Source organism: Bos taurus, chromosome 9 (assembly GCF_002263795.3).
Source record: "Bos taurus isolate L1 Dominette 01449 registration number 42190680 breed Hereford chromosome 9, ARS-UCD2.0, whole genome shotgun sequence".
NCBI classification, from domain to species: domain Eukaryota; kingdom Metazoa; phylum Chordata; class Mammalia; order Artiodactyla; family Bovidae; genus Bos; species Bos taurus.
Window position 1 is genome coordinate 62,629,708 of NC_037336.1, and position 15,346 is coordinate 62,645,053.

The 15,346-nt window shown below is 36.7% G+C and overlaps 1 protein-coding gene across 6 annotated transcripts in view; it reads right to left on the reverse strand.

The window, feature by feature from the left end:
* Positions 1-245: 245 nt before the first annotated feature.
* ZNF292 (zinc finger protein 292) overlaps positions 246-15,346 on the reverse strand; it is a 95,466-nt gene continuing 80,365 nt past the window's right edge. For 5 of the 6 annotated variants that reach the window (XM_024996816.2, XM_024996815.2, XM_059889830.1 and 2 more), the window contains 2 exons: positions 14,209-14,350; positions 246-9,793 (listed from right to left, as the gene is read on the reverse strand). In XM_024996816.2, coding sequence (XP_024852584.1) covers positions 2,654-9,793; positions 14,209-14,350 — 7,282 coding nt within the window. In that variant the 3' untranslated portion in view covers positions 246-2,653. The remainder of the gene's footprint in view (positions 9,794-14,208; positions 14,351-15,346) is intronic. The other variant, NM_001192850.1, reaches the window with a different exon arrangement.

The window sequence follows — 15,346 nt, forward strand, 5'->3', positions numbered from 1 at the left end:
GTTTAAAAAAATTTACTTATGCTGACTGAATTTGACATCGCTGAAAAAATTCTCAAAACGTTACATTTCACTTAACTCGATTTTGAATAACATGTTCTGACTGGTAAGATTCAAATTCTCTGGGTTTAGAAGAGGGGAAAAAAAAATCCATTTTTCAAATGATGAAAGGTTAGGCAAATTTACACTGTGGGAAGAAAATATCTCAAAGACAAGGCATTGAGGAAAAGTATACCATGAAAAATATATAATTTTTGATTCTTTTTTAATACTTAGGCATTACATTCCGTATCAAATTTTACCAACATGCTGTTGTTCTATAAATTCATTATTTATTTTATACCATAATTTGATTTTTCTGTTCCATGCTAAAAAGCCCACTATTCCATAATTAGTTTAAGCATACAGTACCTGGAATATAAAAAAAATTAACTCAATGTTGGCAAATCTCCCCCACTGACACGTAGGAGAACAATTACAGAAACATCTAGTGGTTAATTTTCTTAAGCTAATGAGCAAAAGAAAAGCCCCAATACATTGGCATTTTTCCTTAACAGGTTCATCACTACATTCATCAGAAATAAACCTATTTGTTGCTGTACTATAAGCAGTTTGCCAAATGCCTACCTTTAAGAGTTAGGTCAACTTCTAAGAAAACTGTACGGAAACATTCAGTTGTTGACAAAAATTTAATATTAAAATTACTCAAAGTTAAGTTATTATTTAGGAATAAAACATGTATTAATCACCCATAAGAACAATTTTTATTTTAATAAATAACAGTGGGCTTACCAAAGGGTAGAGATTTTAATGTGTCAAGTTTTATGCATATTGGTAATAAACCTTAAGGAGGAGAAACCAACTATTCCATATACCCCATTTGGCCCTAAAAATAAAACTATAATATTTTAATAATAAAACTTAAAAAAATATTTCCCAAAAGAAAATAATTCACTCCTTGACCATGCTTATTTATTCAGAGTACCAGCAATTTCAGTTAATATTAAGTGCTTCATTTTTCCTGCCAAGTCTGATGTTGCACAGGGAATATACACATTTTCATATCACAATATCATCAATATCTCAGGCAATAATATTGTGAATGTAACTGGTTTATAACAAACAAAGTCAAAAATCAATGCTACTATTCATGGCAAACAGAAACAAAAGTAAATTTGAGAGAATGTTTTCTTTTGTTTCTAGTACTGATTTTAGTTGGACTTCAAAGAAAGATTCATAAACTCTCCTGAAATAACCTCTATCTCTGGCCGTAAATCCACAGTATAAATATGGTGAATAAAGCTAAACTATAAGAGCTAACTATATACTGAATAATCAAAATAATCAATTATAACAACTAATACTGTTCTGGAAGACCAATCTAATGAAAAAAGTATCATTAGATATGGCAGGAAAATACAGACAAATCTGTACAATCTAACATCTATAAACAGTAAAATCAAAACATCCAACTTCCTTATAGAAAGTGTTTTATCTATGTAATTATAAATGTTTAAGGAACTCTTGCATTTTATAAACACAAGATGGGCTCACTTTGATGATACCAATTTTAAGATTTATAAAAATGTTTAAAAAAATCTTTCCACAAAAGTTTATACAGTTTAAAGCTATACACCAATCTATAAATCTCAGAAAATGGGGGAGAAAAAAACAAAACCTTTATAAGATCACATGTATAAAACGAGAAATGAAATGTGATTTTATTTAAGGCAATACTGGGCTACTTCACAAATCACCACCTCAAATATTTACACTGCTCCACACTACTAGTTTCTATCACATTCACAAAGGATTTTTTTTCTTAAATACCAAATGTTTAAAATCTTTGATGTAGGAAATCCTTTATTCACATTCCCATTATATTTCATGGAATCATAGTAACTATATCCAATTGAAAGCTTTGAAAAAAAAATTGTAGCTATAGGAAATTGCTAAAGAATCTGCTTTAATTTCATATGTATACCACCCAAAAAAATCCTGGAAGGTAAATTTACAAAGCAGAGCAAGTTGCTGATATAATGTGCCTACTCTGTGAAAAGTAAATTTTTTTGGGAGATCATCTTATAAATAAATGTTTTATGTAAAAAAAATCAATGAACTATGGCAGAGTTTCTAGTTTTTAGTTCAAAAAATTCTTAATTTAAAACAATAAAAGAACAGTTTTAAAAACTTGATCACTTGGTTAAAAATTAAAATTCCAAATATAAACGTGTCATTTAATAGTTTAGACTTACACACTGCTGGTGGCAGCAAATGATTTACAATAATAAATATATACAAAAAAAGGTATCTACAAAGAGTACTGTTACACATGAGCAGTGACCTGGTGAGACAAATCAATCACACAGATAACTCAGTTTAGTTCATGAAAAGGGCAACTGGCTGATAGAAATTTGAGGTTTAGCTCAACTATTTACAGTAACTGAAGTATGGATTCTGTTCCTCAAGTCCCATAGGGATAAAAAAAAGTTTTACATGACAAAACGTCATGTTTTTTTTTTTTTTTCTTTTTTGGCCAGGTTAATTCACGTCAGCAACAACAAAAAATAACGAAAAGGATTCACAATTTTAGCATGCTTGATGGCTTCCTATTTAAAATAAAACTGTAAATAATGTATTTATAGCACATCAGTTATCAGTACTGCCCTCTCCCTGTGGCTTTGCCCATACTGATGTCTTTCATAACAGACACATCTGGATCATTTGAACGTACTTCAAGTTTTTTCAGACTGACGGTAGGTTTCATTTCCTGAAGCTGCTTTAAGACAAGCTCAGTGCAATCTTTCAGAGTCTTGTCTAAAACAATTTTTACACTATCACTGCACTGAAGCTGTGTTGGATTGGCAAACTGTACAAAAGTTTCACTTTCTTTACAAGAACATGTATGATTTCCACTAGTCACAGCAGTCTTGTCGACATTTTTTCTTGAATTTGAATGGGATCCTTTTTTACTCCCACTATTGGGATGATCTTTGTCGGTATTTTTCTTCTGTTTCACTGCAGACTCCTCCAGGAATTTGAGAAATGATACCTCAAATCCCATTGGTTTAAATGAGCTCCAGTCAAAAGACGCAGGGTGCTCCTCAGTGGTTTGAATTGCAACAGCAGTTTCTTCTTCCTTATGTATACTACTTAATTCAACTGCTGGTGCTGGTTCGGCTTTTTCAACTTTTCTCTTTTTATTTTGGGAGACATTTTTTTCTTTATTAACTCTCTTCAAATTACTTGCTTTTGGTTTTTCTGACTGGCAGGGGTTATTTTCCTTAAAATCATTACTTACATTTGAAGAGGTCTGAGGCTGGGTCTCCACACTTGTGTTGTCTTCATTTATTAATTTGGTAATAAATAATTCTGTTAGTTCATCCACTTCATCTTTTTCATTTTTTACAACTTCCTTCTGTGGAACTACAGCTGTTCTTGCATTATCATTGCTCTCTGATACACTTGTGTCAGAATCCTTCACACCACTCTTTTCAACCTCTTGCTCAGAAGCTTCCTTTAATTGTGAGCTGCAACACCGTTTGAAGACAATGAGGAGATTGCGGTGTTGTGATGTAAATGCCTTAGATAATTTATGGCATTTATAATGTCTGATTATATTGCTTTCACTTGTAACAACCGACGTACACCCCTTTATCATACATGGATACTGGGTGACAAATCTGCTCGTACACTCAGACAAGGCATCATTTCTAGCCTTTATAGAATATACATGCTTTCCACGTTTCAGAGAGTAAGGCTTATTTTCTTCAATCTGCACAATCTTTGCAGTCTTGTTTTCCAAATTATTTTTTTTCTTTCGTTTGGTCTTAGGCATTTTGATTCCTTCCCTTCCAGATCTGTATTTTGTCCCCCGGTGTTTAGACTTAGTCTTTTCTTGGTTTGCTTTGCTTGATATATTTTCCTGACCAGGTGTTAATCTTCGTGGCCGAATGAGATGAGCTTTATGTTTGTCATTATGCTTATTAAAAATGTGTCGGAGGAGATTAGACCGGGTTGCATATATTCGGTCACAGCCTTCACAGTCACACTTGTATATGCCATCTTCTTCAGTTTTACTTCCCCTGGCCCCAATTCCATGGTCTGCCTCAAGATGAACAACATAGTTTAAATATGTGGTAAATGAAGATTTACACTCTGACTGATCACATGGAAATTTCCCAACATCCACAGAAGCGGTCATACTTTCAATTTCTTCAGGCGACATCTCGTGAAGCTTCATGTAGTGTTGTATTAGGCCAGTAATTGCTTGGAAAATTCGAGAACAGTCACTCACCTGACATCGAAATTCTTTCACAGTTTGCTTCGTTTCAATTTCTTCACTCTCTTTACCAGCTTCACTCTCCTCTTCAACCTCTGCAGAAAATGCAGGTAGATCTGATTTGTGCACAGCCTGGTAATGCAGAATTAAGTTCTGCTGTATTGTGAAAGCGGCAAAGCAACCCTGATGAACACAGCGATAAGGTCTGTAGGGACTGTATCTTGTGGGAAACTCAGGAGACTGAGAAACTGGCTTCTTGCGTTTCCTCTCCTCCTTTTCTTTTTTATGTCTCCTAACTTTCCGTCCTTTGGTTTGCACATTTGTGAGAGGATTTGTATTACATTGTTCTGAAGTAATTGCAATCACTTGAGAAGAACTTTCTGTTTTTTCAGGACTTTTTTTTTCTAGAAGTTGTTTTTCTGGGATCACCGCTATATTACTGAGGGTATTTTCTTTCATTGCTCCCAATTCTAAAGCAGGCTGGAATTCCCTTTTATTTTCCTCTGTCAGAGCTAGCTGTCTTTTCACTTGTGTAATTCGTGGGGCTGATGAATTTTCACTCTGAGACTTTCTTCCATAAGGTCTTTTTATTTTTAATTTGACCATTTCTTCTGTTGTAAAATGATGTACCAACTGACAGTGTGCCCGAAGATTAGAATTTCTTGTAAATGTCTTCGTACATGTAGGTACTACACATTTAAATGGAGCAAATTTCAACTGATTCTTTTTAATTTCAAGAATCATCTCTGGAGTGTACTGATGAATTTTACCGTAGTGCTTAAACAGTGCATCTTTTGTCATAGCACTGTAATTACAGCCTTGGTTTTGACACACAAAGGGTTTATTAACTCTGTCATTAAACTGAATGTTGCTTATAATTTCAGAAATTGGCTGAACTGTGACATTTGGAATTGATTTCACAGGAGTGGGAGTCAGTGTCACTGATGTATTTATCAGTACACACTGGGGTGCTGGAGTGGACAGGTCATTTTCTAATTTTAATTTCTGTAAGCCTTCTAAAATCTCCTGTATTTGATCCTCCTTATGTAATACTTCAGACTGAGGAATGTTACTTTTTGTTGGCATGATACCTATGAAGGAGGAAAACTGAGACGATTCAGATAACTTGTTATTTTGTACAGTGTTTACTGAAGGAAGCTGAATGTTATAATTTATTTGAGCATTCTGTGATGTTTCACCAATACCCTGAGATCCATTTTTTACCTCAAGTATCTGAGAATTCATAGCACTTTTAATAATTTCAAGAGTCTTTTCAAAGTTTTGTATGACATTGTCTTCAGAGATCTGCAAGTCAGAATTTATTGAAGGTGTGCATGAATTCAAAGCCATCATTTGGGAATCACCATTTTCAGTTTTTAATGTTAAAGGAGCTAACACTGTATGGGACTCAAGACTGGTTTTGAAGTTTTCTTTCACATCAGTCATAAACAACTGATTGTCAACATTATTTAATTTTTGTGTTAGATTTTCCACCAAACCCTGAGGTTCACAATTGGGAATTACAGTGGAATGAAGGTTAGTAGTTGGTATCTCAATACTCTTTGCTATAAGTCCCATTGCTGTTAAGTCACTCGTTACCAAGTTTTGGGGAGTATTAGGGGCAATTAGTGGAGGAGTAACTTTCTTTCTTCTCTTAGAAGCACTGTTTCCCTTCTTATTTAAATGACTAGACCTTGTGTTCTGAGGACCACTTATAACTGAAACACGAGAACTGCTACCAGTAAAATTTTGTGATGGCCCGCTAGAATTAGGGAATGAACTAGAACACAAACCATTTTCAACAGTCTTTAGTAGTAAGTCGTTTGTTGGAAAAACAGGCAAACTTCTGCATTCCTCAATGGAGGAAGTTTTGGGGTTTGGTGTCCCATTCTGGTCTGTCAGCAGGGGGCCTGGGTGGCACACTGTCTGCAGCAGGGTTGGCACAGGTGGATTTGGCATCACTGTTGTGTTTACTTGTGCTGTGTCGGAGACACAACCTGTGGGGACGTGAGAGAGCACATCGGCACCCTCAAATGTACTGGGAATGCCAGCAGTTTCCAAAGCCTGTTTGATGATTTCACTCCCCTCTTGACTAACACTTGAATTAAAGCTAGTCACAGCAGTCCGAGGAAATGTATTTGGTAAAAATGTTGAGGAGCGGTTTTCGGCAGCAAGAAGTTGCAGGAATGATGGATCTTTAAAACATGCTTCTGCACTGAATGCAGACTGTTGTGGCTGCTGCAGGTTCACGGCATTTGTGGAGAGAATCATGCTGGCAAGAAGAGAAGGCTGCCCATTATTCTGTAGAAGTTCTTGAGCAATTTCTGCTCCATCCAGTGGTTTACAGTAAGATCGCTTAGACAAGTGTCCACCCAGAGATCTGGGGTTAGTGAAAGCCCTGTAACACCTGCTACAGATAAATTTCCCATCTCTGATGATTGCCGGCCATTTAGCCCTTTTGTTGTGCTTGGGTTTTCTTTCCTTCCCATTTGGGCCCCGCCCGCGGTCTTTTTTCACTTTTTCTGGTCCAGGCTGTTGGGCACCAGCGCCACTGAAGTCATTTGCAACACTGACTTGTGAAGGAAAAACTGCGTTCTCACCATTCCCTCCCTTTAGAAAGGAGGAATTGGTATTTCCTTCGATCTGTGAAGAAAAATGACTTGTATTATTTTCCAGTTGGGAGAAAACAGAGTTAGTCCCACTGTCTGCTGGTGATGGGAAGAGAGAGACAGAGCTGCTTTCTGCAGGTAACGGAAGGAAAGGATCTGAGCCGCTGTCGATATTCAAAGGCAAAACCGTTTTGGTTAGGTCTTCCATTTGTGCTGGCAAGGTGGTGCTAGATAAAGTCTCCATCTGGGAACATAACAGACCACCACCTTGTTCGTTTTTATCCTGAGAAGGTATACTTGGATTCATGACACTTTCCACCGAGGGCAACAGTGGAGCTGACACACTTGCTAGATGAGCTGGGAAAATGGAAGATGAGACATGCTGCAACTGAGCAGAACAGGCAGGAGTCCCACTGGCTTTGGTCTGTGGTGTAAAAAATGCATTATTAGAGCTGCTCACCTGTGATGGCAAAAAATAAACAAATTTTCCATTATTTGGTGTATTTAAATTGTTAGCTTTCTGGCCCCTTTTGCTTTTGCGCTGCATTTTGAATGCTGCGTACTGGTCGGGGTGTGCTGTCTTCATGTGTTTCCCAATACTCTGTGAAGAGTTGTAGGTTCGAGTACATCCCTCAACCTGGCAACTGAATTTCTGAACTGGCGCTTTTGGAGGCACTGATGGAGTTCCTAAGGAATTACTGAGGTTGGGCTGTGGTGGAACAAATGTGATACTTTCCAGCGTCTTCAGAGGTAAATTATAAAGACTAGATGACGTTTTAACATTACCTCCACATTCAAACTTGGGAGTTGGTAAACTGTTCTGAAACCCTGCCTGGTTTTGCACAGAAAAGGTCATCAGGTTGCTCACTTGTCTTTCTAAGTTTTGTGTGGTCATGCCGTCTATCTTGAGGGCTTCTGAGGCCACTAAAGAATTCTGAGTAATCTGGGTTTCATTAAAACACTCCTGTTCCTTTCTCTCTTGGAAATCCGTGTGACACAAATCATTACAAGCATTTTCAACTGGTACATGTAAGTTTGTGACCAGTGATTCACCAGTGTTTTCCACAGTTGAGTTTTCTTGCTTTCCAAAGTTCTCCTCGATCCCCTGATTGAGGGACACCTTAATGGACACGGCTACTTCACTGGCCTGAAGCAGAGGAGTGGGAGCAGCGTTTCCCAAACCATTTGGCAGTGGTCCATCAGCCTGCCCAAGCTCCGAAGCAGAAATCTGGTCTTGCTTGGTCACAGGTGATTCTGCCTTGCTTTTATCCCAAGCACCACTTCTATCAGCTGGGATGGTGTTTTCAACACTATTTTCTGAAGGAAGCATGGATCTTTCTTTCTCAGCATTCCCTTCTGCACTCTGATTCACTCTGGAAGGCTGAACAGAATCTCTGGCTGAATTAAGTTGGTCTTCAGGAGGCAGCACTTTTTCAGGCGTATTGTGATCTTCCAGATGCTTTTCAAGCTCACTCTGAGAACGGTAAACTTTACCACAACCTGTGAACTTACACGTGTAGGTATTATAATGCTGTGCTTCATGGTCATACAGTAAATAAGCTTCTGAAAAAATTCGACCACATTTAGGAAACATGCACTTTGCTCTAAAGACTTGATGTTCCTTTCGGTGGGTTAAGAGCTCCGCATAGCTGTTAAAACCAGCCTTACACTTCATTTGTATACAGATGTATGGTTTACTGCCACAGTGCATTTGTAAGTGATCATTGAGATGAGTAACACTTACAAAATGCCGCCTACAGTACTGGCAAATAACTTTTTTGCTTTGCATTTCAAGAAAGCGCTTGGCATCTTCATTATCCTTATGTCCCTTTACGTGAGCAATTAAATTTTTAAAGTACTTAAAGCCCTTTTTACAAAAAGTGACAGGGCAATTGAACTCATTAACAGGTACTGGTTTCTGGACTGGGATCACCTCTGGCTCGTAAGATTTGTCTTTGTCATCAGTTTCATCATCTGAGCCATCATTGTCATTAAACACTATGAAGTCTGTGGAATAGAGACTGTTCTTCTTGATTGGCCGCTGCTCCTGCTTGGCCACAGCATTTGTCTTCTGATTCTCGTTGGTAGCTGTGATCTTAGGAGGCCTTCCCAACCTTCTTAATGGTTTCATAGCTGCCAGTCTCTCTTTACTTGATTGTTTAACATGCAACGTGACGTGAGGGACAAAAGTTTCTTTAGAATTAAAGTTCTTTGCACATATGGGGCAACTGTAAATCCCATCTTTGTAATGCTTTTGAGCATGTCGTACTATTCGATGACCAAGGAACTCTTTGTCACACAGCACACAATACTGCATGTAGGCTTGCCAATTCCTGAACCGAGCTGATATAAATCCCCTCTCTCTTAACTGTTTTATCTCTCTCTTTTTCTGCTTTTCATCACAAATGTCTCTAAGGCCAGAATTAGCACCAATTCCACCATTCACAGAAGTGTCTTTACTATCTTCCTGGTAGTCTGCTACCTTCTCATAAACCTCACTGTCATTTAATTCATCTATTGAAGACACAATGGATGCTTCTTCTCCCATTAATGCAAGACACTGTCGTTTTAAAGTTTTCCAATCCCAGAATTCTGGATCAAAGGGCCACTGAGTTTTCAATACAAGTAAGAGCTCACAGCGTAGAGAATTTGGTATTGGAAGATTCTCTTCATCATATTTCTGGTCTGGCTGGTTATACAACATTTCCACAGCATAATATGCATCTACTGTAGGCTCAATAAGAAATTCACTCAGTTGACAAGCACGTTTAACTTCCAGATCATCAGGCAACAAGCATGAAATGGTCTTGCAGATAGATATTTTCACTTCAGTGTTTTCTGTAGATTCCAGGCGAAGAGCTTTTACACACAGCTCTATACAAGTGGCAAGTCCAGCTCCTTCGGTCTGTGAAGAAGCAAGCAAGAAATGTTACCTTAATTTACACTCATCAATGCAGATTTGTGAATTTAGTCATTTTAAAACTGAGGTTTGTTTTCTCAAATTTTGCAATAGACCATCTATGAAGATAACCCCTCCCAAGCATCGTGGCTGTGTGTGTGTGTGTGTGTGTGTGAAATGAGCTGTAGAGAATAGCAAAAAACATAAACACTGGTAGCTAAGACAAGAGTATAAAATCATGTAATATCCTAGCAAATTTGGAAGTTATTTAACTTCTCTGATCTTTCATATCACAATATAAAATAAGAGATCAAAACAGCACTTAAACTTAATCAAACTGCTGTGAACATTAATAGATAACATGGATCTAAATTATCATGTCTGGCACATAGTAAGTGATCAAGAAACGTCATTAACTTTATCGCAAATTTCATTTCCTAAGTTTGTATTTACAATCCTTCTGAAAACAACAACCCTCTTAGTTTAGTTATAAAACTGAGAATGTCCCCATAATTCCTAACTCATTAGCAATGAAAAGAGATTCTCACATTTGAGAATAAAGTTCTTTTTTTAATACTGGGAATCCTAATTTGATCATAAAGTGAAGTGAAGTGAAAGTTGCTCAGTCATGTCCGACTCTTTGCGACCCCATGGACTATACAGTCCATGGAATTCTCCAGGCCAGGATACTGGATGGAGTGGGTAGCCTTTCCCTTCTCCAGGGGAGCTTCCCAACCCAGGGACTGAACCCAGGTCTCCTGCATTGCAGGAGGATTCTTTACCAGCTGAGCCACGAGGGAAGCCCAAAATTGAATGCCAAATCACCTACCTCATGACTGGAACATCCTAAGAATAAGGAATAGCAGAAGACACAACAAACCTTTTATCCTTTTGAATTAGCATCTTGAACTATTATGATAATATAGCAGTAACACAGGTAAGAGTCAGTTGAAAAATATATGAAGAGATAAAAATGGGTTTTAAAAGGCTAAAAGAGAACAAACAATTGAAAAATAAGCCAGTCACAAGATGTGGCCACATTCAGGGTAATGAAATATGTGTGCTTTAGACCAAAGGGCAAGGAAGTCAAAAGAAGTTCAAAAGAGCTGAAAGGATTTGTATTTTCACAGGTTAAGAAAACAAAATATTTTACTGAAAGGGAAGCTTAGATTTGTGGGCCAAAAGAAGAGTGGGTGAAACAGGCTGAGAAACTGAACTGGCCATCTTAATGATGTAAATCAATTTGAAACCTTAACAAATAAGGCCAACAAAACAGTATCAAAATTTTTGTTCTTTTGAGTTTTTTATCTTTCTGTGTATGTGTGACTGATGATTAAGTTTACAGGTAATATTCAATTCATAAACTAGTTATATGTCAACTATCTTTAGAGTTGAGTAGAGATTGAGTTAGGTGAACAGTGTCAGAACTGAGTTAAATTACAGAACACTGAACTGGTGTCTGGAGAATCAGAGGAGTACTTAGTGTAGGAAAAAAATCACACACGTGGTGCTCAGAAGCACTTAGTGAGTAGCGAACAGAGGAGAAAACAGTTTTTTTCTTTATACTACTTTTCATGCTTTTTTGGTTACTAGGAACTTTGTTTGGCCAACACTACTTGAGAATCTAATAGGTAAATGGGTTAGAGGGCCCTCTTCTTTCTTCACTCAGCACCTACTCTATACCAGAGACTGTGCTAAGCCATGTGCTCTTTCCCTCTCAGGAGTCTCGATATTCCACTATTAAAGAAAGACACATTACAAAGCAACTGGTAATGTGTCTCGGCAAAAATGAGGTCCTTAAGGGTAGGGCTTTATTTTTTCAACTCTTTGACTGCAGGGGTCTAGGAAAAAATAAATAAAATGATGAACTAAGTTATTTGCTCCATTTTCTTTACAGATCTCAATTACAGTTTAAGAAGGAAATAATTATTTTAATACTCATTATGTGAGTAGCTGGGCAACAATTCTCAACAACTCCTAGAGTTTTGAGGTACAAAGGGGAAAGGGGTACACCAGATAAACATTCCTGTTCTTTACTGTTCTTTCCTTTACTGTTCATTCCTGTTCTTTAATCCTGAAAATGAAGAGAAATTATTTCAGGAGAAAAAAAAAAGCAAAAGATACATGTAAGATTTACGGACCAAATATAGATCTTAAAAGATCAAAGACAGTAAGAATGTCTGCTGGACCCTACTTTCAAAAATAAAATTATACATACAAATACTTCATGTCATGCTACATCCTAGCTACATCCTAGCTTTCAAGGATCCCTAAGACCTGTTTGGCATCCCTTGTGTACTTTTAAAGTGGAAACCAAATGCATTCCTACAAGGATTACTATTACAAAAGAAATTAGTTTTGTAAAAGCTGGATTCTGATTTTTGCTAGTAAATGAATGGAAACATATGCAATCTCTGTTATCACTTCCCTTTAGAATTTTGTCTAATGTACTGTTTAATCCATCTATTGTTTTCATGTCTATGATTATGTTTTTGTATTTCTAAAAGTTCTTTTGACTCTTTTTAAAATCTGCCTGGTCATTTTATAGGACCTCTCTCTCTTTTTCATACTTTTATTCCTTATTTTATATCTTTAAATATATGTATTTTATAGATTTATCAGACTGTATTTAAAGAATTAAGCAAATGATTCCATCATTCTACTGAAATTCATTCATGTTGGATTGTTTTGTATGCTTAATAGATATTTATGATTAAATTATGTCTTTAAATATATGTAATTTATGTACTTTTTATCCTTTAAAAAGTTTAATCCTACTGTTAGTTCTCTCCTCAAAAACTGCCCATGGATGACATTTTCATTGTAAATCTTGATGGTGAACCTATCTTGAGAAGAACTTTATCAAAGAATCATGTATTGAAGGTATGTTCCTCCAAAGTAGTTCTTCAATTTGCTTCTGCCAGGGATCCTAGGCATTTACCAGCCCAGGACTTCACGCTTACCTTTTCAAATATTATTTATGTAGGGGAGCAAACTCCACCACCCCAAAATGTGTCTCTTTGACAGGAGGATTATTTTAGGCTGATTATGTTTAAGAAACAGAAGACTAAGAAGAGACTAAGAAGGTTTTTCTTGTTACCCCCCAAAACTCCTCTTTATCGACTAAAAGAATTTAGAAAAAGGGCCTGTTCCTGTAACAGAGCTATCCCAGATGTATCTGCAAAGAACATGGGTTGGGCATGGTGGAGGAGACTCTGCAGGTCCTGGAGATCAGAGTCCACTGTGTCCCCTTGTCTCTGCAGGACCCAACAAGCACTTGCTTTTCCATTTCCATGTGAACTGCCTCCTTTTGCTCTGAAGGCCCAAACCGCTACTCCCAACATCCTCTCTTTGTCTTTAACTGAAAGTGGTATTTAAGGTGAGGATTTTGGCCATTTTGGCGAGCTTCTTAGTTTTCCTGGGCCTCTCCTATGTATATCTGTTATTAAACTTTTGCTTGGTGTTCTCCTGTTAATCTGCCCCATGTCTGTTTAATTCTTAGAAAAACCAACATAACTAAGAAGGAAATGGAGAGGAAAAGGTCTTCTTCCCTGACACTCACTTGATGTGGGGATTCCTGGTTATAGTGTAGGGTAAATGTGGACCCTAAATCTGTGTGAGGGCAGACCTATGGTTATAATTTGTTAGGGAAAATATTTTCCTTCTCTGACCCATAGTCCAGATGGACATGTACAAGGTTCCTGACCATCATCTGTGTTCAAGTAATATTTTCCTAGTTCACTTTGCAATGAAATTATAGTACTTTACAAGTTAGTGGAGAGGAGGTGGGGGACATGGAACTCAGTTCTAAATCTCCAACTTAAAAGGGCCCAAGATCCTATCTCTTATCCCTGTGTGGATATAAAACTTCAAACCCCTTAGCTGCTCCAAGTTCTAACACACCCCACTCCCCAGCAGGTTAAGAGAACCCTAGCCTCAGCTCAAAGTTTCTACTCCAATTTTTAGATTCTTCTTTTTGAGCCTAGGGAATTCTCCACTATTCTTGTAATCAAGCTGCTAAGCACTAAGAACAATGTTTTATTTCATCAAGTATTTCTTGGTCTTTTGTAGAAGAAGGAATTTTAGATACTGTAGTCTGCCAGATGGCAAGCAAAGGAAGCTATATTTCTTTTTACACTTTCTAAATTTATATAGAACCAAATTATCAAAACAGTGTAACACCTAGAAGAAAAACTGTGGAATGATAAAATATGAGTATTATGTATACATTGCTTGTCTTTGGGCTAAGAGCAAGCCCCTGGCTCTTATTTGCATTTTTAAGTTTCTCTGTATCAAGTAAAATTAAGGACTAATAAGAAAATCAATGTTCAAAGCATTAAATGAAATAAAAGTCACTGGAAGTACACATATTAAATGTGTAATTTACATATCTGAAATTAAGATACCTTGATCATTCTTACCTCTGAATTAATAACTTTAATCAGGAAGAAAATGTGATATACTGTCTTGGTTAACAAAGAAAGTTGACGACACCTTTCTAGGTACACTTGAATAGAAGGTTCTACTCTCTGCTGTAATTTACTCCAAAAGAGAGTGAGTTCCCTAAAAAGAAAAAAAAAAGTAAAAAAGTAAGTTGGAGGTGCAATGTAAAATCATGAACTTAGTCTAGTAATTACATTTGAAATTAAAACTAGTTTCAGATTCTAAAGCTATATGTGGAATGAGGTTTAAAAGAAAAAGACTCTCAATTTTCTAGAGACTTATTAAATAAAATCAAGATATGATTTATCATTTTATTAAGATTTTTCAATCTCAAAGAAGCACTCACTACCTTTTACTAGGAAAGCACATGGCATTTAAATAAGATACATACCTCACATTTAAACAAGATACACACACCACATCTGAACTTTAAAAGTAATAAGAAATGCAAAATACATGTGTATATATAAAATGCATCAATGGCAAAATGATCTTTAAAAAGCATTTAATTTTTATCTTCTAATAATTTATTATTAGATAATGTTAAGAATCAATGATGACATAGAACCCAGAAGAAAATAACTGCTCTGTGCTACCACAGTTAGAAAATAACCCTACTGAACTGAGAAATTTTCCACCTTTTTACCTATCATCCTATTTCTCTCTGTCCTCCACAGTTAACTTCCACACAAATCTTTGCTACTTCAAGTATTCTCCATACAGGCCTTTCCAATTAGCTCCTCAGTTTCCAGTCCTACAAAATTTGCCCTTTTCACCATCCACTTGAATAACCCGCTCATCTACTGGATTTTAACCTGCATACTGAGGACTTCAGAATCTGTCTCTCTAGTTTTGACCACTTTCACCTCTTTAGTTTTTTCTAAGAATTCCCCACTTTGATCTCTCCTGAAACCTGAAAGTTAATACATGAAAAGGATAATTAACATTCTTTTTGGTTCACTGCCCTTCTAATTTAACGCATCATTATTACTAACCCTATCTATCAGCCTCTTCAAACATTTCTCTCACCTCACCCCATATCCACAGGAAACTTTCCTAACTTCCCAGCTGAACTACTTACAGGCTTTCTAGTTGATTTTTCTATCTCAACTCAAT